Here is a 7,820-nt window from a genome sequence, read left to right on the forward strand (position 1 = left end):
CCCCAGGCTGTGCGGTGCGAACTCGGCTCCCCGGCGGCGGCAGGCGGCAGGGCGGCCCGGGAAAGGAGCGGCGCAGGACCCGGCTGAGGACTCCCCTTTCACGGGGACCCCGCACCCGCGGCGGCCGGGGCTCGGCGCACTGGACCGGGCTGGATGGGGCGAGCGCTGCAGAGGCTCCAGCCCGAGGGGCCCTGGCAAAGAGGGGTGGGGAGGCCGCGGGGAAGCCGTTCCCGCTCCGTTCCCCCCATGGCTTCTCCCAGCTCCAAGCCAACACCAACTTAAAAAAAAAAAAAATCCACGTAGCAACAATGCTGTTTACCCACTTCCTCCAAAAGGCGTGTGTGACCTGTTGCTGGAAGGGGAGATACAAAGGCTTCCCAGTGGCTGCCTGGGCCGCCTCCGGGCCCGCCTCCCCCGCCGAGCCGTCCCGGTGCTCCGAGCCCCCGCCCCGTTTCATGCAAAACCAGGGGTAGAGACTTGTCCTCAGTGGCGGAGCCGCCGCGCGCTGATTGGCCGGGGCGAACACATTTATTCCCTGACAAGCCCCCATCACATGGATGGTTGTCTATTAACTTGTTCAAAAAAGTATCAGGAGTTGTCAAGGCAGAGAGAGAGAGAGTGTGTGTTTGCAAAAGGGGGTAAAGTAGTTTGCTGGCTCTTTAAGACTGAGGTGGAGAGAGAGAGAGAGAGAGCGGCAGGCAGAGAAAAGGGAAAAAGGAGGAAGAAGTTTTTTAAAATCAAGGCTCCGGCGGTAATAATAGCAGTTATTAGCATTATTAATCCATCAGCGAAGAGGAAGATCCTGATCTTGAGCCAAGTGTGGTTTTGGGGAGTCCCCCTCCCCCCTTTCCTACCCCTCCCTAGGAAAAAAAAAAAAAAAAGTCCGGCTTGGGACTTCGCTGCGGCTGCTCCTCGCTTCTCTGCTTAAGGCTGGTTCCAGGCAAAAGTAGTTTGAATGTACAACATGATGGAAACCGAGCTGAAACCTCCCGCCCCCCAGCAAACTTCGGGGGGAGGCACAGGCAACTCCAACTCGGCCGCCAACAACCAGAAGAACAGCCCGGACCGGGTCAAGCGCCCGATGAACGCGTTCATGGTGTGGTCCCGCGGCCAGCGGCGGAAAATGGCCCAGGAGAACCCGAAGATGCACAACTCCGAGATCAGCAAGCGGCTCGGGGCGGAGTGGAAACTTTTATCCGAGGCGGAAAAGAGACCCTTCATTGACGAAGCCAAGCGGCTCAGAGCTCTGCACATGAAGGAGCACCCGGATTATAAATACCGACCCCGGAGGAAAACCAAGACCCTCATGAAGAAGGATAAGTACACGTTGCCGGGGGGCTTACTGGCACCGGGCACCAATACCATGACGACTGGGGTAGGGGTTGGGGCCACCTTGGGAGCTGGGGTGAACCAGAGGATGGACAGTTACGCGCACATGAACGGCTGGACCAACGGAGGCTATGGGATGATGCAAGAGCAGCTCGGCTACCCGCAGCACCCGGGCTTGAACGCGCACAACGCGGCGCAGATGCAGCCCATGCACCGCTACGACGTGAGCGCCCTGCAGTACAACTCCATGACCAGCTCGCAGACTTACATGAACGGATCGCCTACCTACAGCATGTCTTACTCCCAGCAAGGGACCCCGGGCATGGCCCTGGGCTCCATGGGCTCTGTGGTCAAGACGGAATCCAGCTCCAGTCCCCCCGTAGTCACTTCCTCGTCTCATTCAAGGGCTCCTTGCCAAGCTGGGGACCTTCGGGACATGATCAGCATGTATCTACCAGGTGCTGAAGTACCAGAACCAGCTGCCCCAAGCAGACTTCATATGTCCCAACACTACCAGAGTGCACCTGTTCCTGGCACAGCCATTAATGGCACACTCCCTCTATCACATATGTAAGACAAAGGGGCCGGGGGGTGGGGGGGGAAGGAAAACTAAACAAAACAAACAAACAACAAAAAAACTTTTATTAGAAATTCTGGACTTTTTTTTTTTTTGGACTATTTTTGTACAGAGAAAACTCGGGGGGGGGGCGGGGGGGGGGGGGGGGCAGAAATTAAACCGACAAGGAACTTGTATAGATCTCGGAGGGGAAGCAACTACACAAAACTTTTTAAAAGTTCTAGTAAAAACGGTAGGAACTTTGCAGAAAGTTTGCAAAAGCCTTTACCAATAATATTTAGAGCTAGACTCAAAGAGCGAAGAGGAAAATGTTTTAATATTTGCAGGCAACTTTTGTACAGTATTTATCAAAAGAAACATGGCAATCAGAATGTCCATTGGTAATATAGAGAGAAGAAAAAAAAAACAAACCCGCGAATTTGCCAATTATTTTTTAAAAATAGAGTCTACTTGGAGCATTGTGGCTTTGGCAGCTGAATTTACAGCAGCTGCGAGAGGAGAGGTAATTATTTTACAGCATTTGGACATTTAAATTGTTTTAGAAATTGTACAAAAGAAAAAAAAATGTAGGATGAGTACTTGCGAACCATGGGCTTGGTTTGCTGTAAAAGGGCAAACGTTTAGATTGTACTAAATTTTATTTTTTTTTTTTACTTCTCGTTAAAAAGCAAAAATTGCCATGCAGGTTCACACGCCGTTTGTTAATTTATAATAACTTTTTGTTTCCAGACTTCATCCTGTTCAAAGAAAAGAAAAGAAAAAAAAAAAAGAAAAAAAAAACCAACCTGAAATTACTGTGTTTGAAATATTTTCTTATGGTTTGTAATATTTCTGTAAATTTATTGTGATGATATTTTAAGTTCTTTTTTTTTTTTCCTCATTTTCCGTAGTTGTATTTTAAAGATTCGGCTCTGTATTATTTGAAATCAGTCTGCCGACAGTCCATGTATATATTTGAACTAATACCATCCTTATAACAGGTACATATTCAAGTTAAGTTTTTACTCCATTATGCACAGTTTGAGATAAATAAATTTTTGACATATGGACACTGAAGTTCCGCTTGAGTCTTGGATTTATTTTTGTAACGCAAGATGTTTTTTAAATAATTCATGCAGTAGGAGGTATCATCGTAGCCAACCGAGTACGATAAATAATGCAGCAATATATATAACGCATGAATATTTTTATATGTATGTATATATATAGAGAGAAAGTACGATAGCTTTAATGGAATAACTGCCTGTGCCTCCTTCGGGGGGACGGGAATGCGGAGTTAGACGCTCGTTTCCCAATTCCCTTCCCTTCCGAGGACGCGGGGTGCGGTGGGGTAAGGGGGGGTTCAGACTCGGCTGCTTTTGACCACTTGTTGCCCCCGGCGGGGCCGAGCCAGGGCTGGCGGGGCGCGGAGCCGGCGCGGAGCGGCAGCGCGGCCAGGGGCGCTGCCTGCGGCCGCCCTGTTTTGCATCTACGGATAATTTATTTCTCTCTTTTGCCCACGGTGCCTTCTTCCTCGGGGGCAGTCAGGAGGGCAGCCGGCTTTCCGCCGGGAACCGTAAGGCGGCCGGCCTGGCGAGTGCAGCTGCGGCGCGGGCAGGGGGCTGAGCGCTCTCCGCTCCCTTTGTTCGGGACTTCCCAAACTTTCCTCTCCTGGCTCCCGGGCAGCGCAGGAGGTGAGAGGTGGGGGCGGGGGGAGGGCTGGGCCGGGCAAAGGTAAGAAACAACAAAAAGCGAACAAACAAACAAACAGAGTCGAATGCCAGAGACTCTCACGCTTTATCACAGCTCTTTCTTGAATCCTATTTCTTAAATTGCCAGCGCGGTGTAGCCCCGTTTCGGACACTCTCTGCAGCCGGTCACAAGCCCCAAAGGGAAGCGGTGGCGCCCGCCAAATAGGAGGAGAGAGAGATCCGCCGTCCGTGCCAGGTAGAGTTTTACTTTGTACAGTTGTAACCGCAATTGCCGAGGAGACGGCTCCGCGCCGCTGCGCGCTGGCGGCCGCGGGCCGGCCAGCGACAGGGCCCGTGGTCCCCGGGCAGGGCAGGGGCAGGGGGCGGTGGGCAGCAGAGCGGAGCAACGGCAGCGGCGGCCCGTGTTCCTCCCCCCGAAGCCCCAGCGTTTATTTGGTGCTGCTAACGCGGCTGCGGTTTCCCTTGGGAAACGCGCGTGAGGGAGATGCAAATAATAATAATAATTTTTAAAAATACGGGTACGAAATCGGGACCACTGTGATTGCAAACTGGCCGCGTCTTCTGTTAATGGCGTGTTGTGCTTGGCAAGGAAAGGATGTGTTGGTTGGCTTAGGCAGGGCACAAAGTGGGTGCTCCGGCATGGGGCAAGTGTTGCTCAGCTTTTCTCTCCAGTATTTCTTGTCGGTCACTGGATTTCGCTTTAGCTCCGGGAGGAGAAAAACCAAAACAACAAACCCACAACAAAACAAAAAAACAAAACACAAAAACGTTACCTGGCTGGTTGTGGCTTTTATTTAGTAGTGCTATTTCCTAGGCTCAGTTCTGGCCTCCATCCTTGAAGTCTGCTGTCCAGATGAAAACTAACATTGCCAGACTAGGAGATGCGGAGTTTTGCTCACTGCCTGGTATTGTACTTTAGTTCTCTTTGTCCCTTTTATTTCTGCACCGTCGCGATACTTAGGCAGCGCAGCAATTCTTGCAGATTCCCAACCATTTTTATTCCTTTTACGTTAATGCAACGAGTAAAATACTCTTTTTTTTTTTTCAGTGTTGTGAGTATTTGCAATGCGTCTGGGGATTATTCACGTGGTAACGAGCCCACATCCCCGCTCCCGCTCGCCTCGCTGAGAAAAGAGAACCAGGAATAAAAGCCCAATCGATAACGCGATTCCATTTTTTAAAAGCGAATCTTAGCCAATTAACAGCAATAAAACCTGGCCCCTTTTTGAAGTGCTAACTAAAATATTCGAGGGGGGTAGCTGGAAATGTTGGTCCTTTTACAATTCGCATAGAGAAGGCGAGCTAATACCATTAAACAAAAGGCACTAAGCCACATATTCAGGCTTAGCGAATTCAGCAACTTTTTATATGGGCAATTTGTTCTAGCTTAGATTTCGGAGTACGATGTGGAATATGTTGTTGAAACCTGATCTCCCTTGGACAGATTCCTTACATCCATCCATCCATCCATCCATCCATCCATCCATCCATCCATTTATCCGTTTAGAGAGGATAACCCAAAGAATTTTACACGTACAGCTGAACAATTTTATTTTTAAAGCGTTACTTGGAGGAACGCCATTGTCCACTGCTAATTTTAAATTCGACGCATTCAATCGCCCCGTTTACACCTAAGCCACTTTACTGGGCTTTCGTTTATGGCAGCTGAAACGTGCAGCAGAGCTAGTGGATATGTTTTTATTTGGGTTATTGAAGACCTTTTTGGTTCTCCGCGTTTTCTCTCTGGTGGATTGTTGTGTGTTTTATAGCCAGGGTGATGTTTCGCTAACCTTCTACAGAGCCGAAATGAACCCAAGGATAAGATTATAGTTTCCCCTGTGATTTTTTTACGGCTTTTTAAGGACTGGGGTGTTAAAATATTTTGCGGAACTGGAGAGGTAGATTAGCAGGGTTTCTTGCCAAAGCTGGGAAGCTGGTATTACAGACTGTCCCAGGGGGAAATCGCTCACATTAACCACTAAATGAATATTTGACAAGGGCTCATTCGGGGGTATTATTACTACAAACGGGTCCCTACTGGACCTTCCAAGGGTCAAAGAGCAATGGTTCAATTAATTATTTAGACTGTTAGTAGATTTGGTTGTAATAGCTGTACTTATTTCTGCAACCGACAGCTTCTTGCGGTGGGGGACCTGGGGAGAGGCTCTGCCTCGCAGCCCCTGCTCCAGCCCGCCGGCGGGCCGCGGCGGGGCCAGCGGCTGACGGCTGCCCTCAGACGTTTCTGAGCTGAAAACATATTTTTTATTCTTTAAGATGCCCACTACTGCCGTGTGGGACATCGAAGGTGGCGGTGATCCCCGCAGCAGCGTGTTCTCTCTCCAGATTAATTTCTCCTCGTCCTCAATGGGCAGCAGAGCTGTATATCTGTCCCCGAATAGGAGGTAGATAGCTCAACAATTTAAGTAGTATATAATATAGGCCCCACTGAAAGAAAGAGGCCCATTACTGATAGGTGTGATTAGATACACTTCAGTTATTTAAATCCTGATCTAACTCAAATATTAAAATCTGAAGCTTGCGTCGGTGGGTACGAGATTTCCGAGGATATATGCAAAATGCTGACAATCAGATGCAGGAGAGCTTCGCCTTTGCGTTTTTGACGCCAGCCAGCCTCGCCTGACACTGTCGTTTCAACATTTTTGTTGTTTGGGGGGGGGGGTGAGAGAAGGGAGGATTATTTTGTTTAATTTCTACAACAAACATGTCCGCAGTAGTAGATACTAAAAAAAAAAAAAATGTTGGGAGTGTGCGATTAGGTGACAATAATATATGTTGAATGAATAAGAGATAAGCTGCAAGGGGGGAGAGGGAAGCAGTAATTACAAACCCAATTCATTCAGCTTTTCAGGACTTTTGTTGTGGGAGCTCCATTGACGGGCTTCGAGCTGCCAGTTTTCTCACATTAAAAAGAACTGATCAGCGCCTCAGGGGGACAAGCAACACCGCTTAACTGCATAGTGATGGGGTCCTCATTTAGAGCCATTACAACAAGAAAATTAAACAGAGCCTTTGTGTGCACCAGGTTTACTTTTCAATTGCTGACAGTTTATAGCTAACTGCTCAGAGATTGAAGTTTGATTGCGGTTTGATCGCCTGCTAGTTAGCACCACCGCTATTTTAGTTTTGGTAATTAAAACCAGTTTTTCTGACGATGGCACGGGGAAATGCAAGAACTTTGGTACTATTTTGCTTTTGAGGAATCAATTCGCTTGGCGAGGACATAACAGCGCTGAAGTGAGTGTGGGGGACTGTTCCACTTGCGAGCTGAAAAGGAAAGGAACCCAGGGATGGAAATTCTCCGAACTGCACGTTTGGCTATGCGGGAGCGGGAGGGCGAGCTCCGTCTCCCGGGCCAGCACCACGCCGGGAGCCCGATCGGCTCTGCCCCGGGCCGGCTCTGCCCGGGGCCGGCTCCCGCCGCCCTCTCCGCTCCGCGCCTCGGGGCTCGGCGGAGCGGTCTGCGCTGGAGGCGCCGGCGGGCGGGAAAGGTGGGGGACGGACAAAGCAGACCCCCAGACTTTTACCGTGGTGATTTTTTGGGCTTTGCTTCTGGAGTACGCAGCGGATTTGCTGTGACTGAGCCCTGTGTGCGTGTGTGTGTGTGGGGGGGTGTGTTTGTATCCGTTTGCGCCTGTGCGTGCAGGGGGAGGGGGCGCGCCGAAACGAGCCGTAATTTTTCATTATAATTTAGCGAGGTTTGTAGAGAGCCGGGCTCGGACACTTACTGCAGGGGAAGGTCCGGCCATGCCGCCCCGGCTGCCCCGCAGGAGACGCCTGCACCGCTGAAGAGCTGTTGGCAGGAGCGCCGGCGGGGCGCGGGCTCGGTGGTCCCGGCCGGGGAGGCCGCCCGGGGACTGGGAGCGGGGCCGGGCCGGGCCGGGCCGGGGATGTTTGTTCCGGGGGTTATCTCTGGTAACTCCGGCTGCGGGAACCGTCGCGGCGTGCTACCGCTCAGGACCTCTGCCGTGGGGACGAGAGCTTTTACAGCGTGTTTTTATGTCTTTTTTTTTTTTTTTTATTCTTTTAGGGTTTCTATGTGTTTTGTTTGCATCCCTTTGCCCGCTCACCGGCCGATAAAAGAGCCTCTCCCTCCCTCCAAGTGCGTTTCAGGCTGAAGTCACAGAACGCTTATTCCAAGGCGATTGACTTCAGAGGAGCGAGAGGACCCGCAGCTCGGGGGGGGGTCGGGGGGGGGAAATGTC

At 50.7% G+C, this 7,820-nt stretch overlaps 1 protein-coding gene across 1 annotated transcript; it reads left to right on the forward strand.

Annotated features, from left to right (window-relative positions):
- Positions 1 to 955: 955 nt before the first annotated feature.
- Positions 956 to 1,903, forward strand: SOX2 (SRY-box transcription factor 2; the record flags this gene model as incomplete). The annotated part of the gene is made up of 1 exon (XM_082487030.1): positions 956 to 1,903. One exon carries the CDS (start codon positions 956 to 958, stop codon positions 1,901 to 1,903), a length of 948 nt encoding a protein of 315 aa, XP_082343156.1.
- Between the last annotated feature and the right edge of the window lie 5,917 nt (positions 1,904 to 7,820).

Source organism: Vanellus vanellus (assembly GCF_965231255.1).
Source record: "Vanellus vanellus genome assembly, chromosome: 8".
Lineage (NCBI taxonomy): Eukaryota > Metazoa > Chordata > Aves > Charadriiformes > Charadriidae > Vanellus > Vanellus vanellus.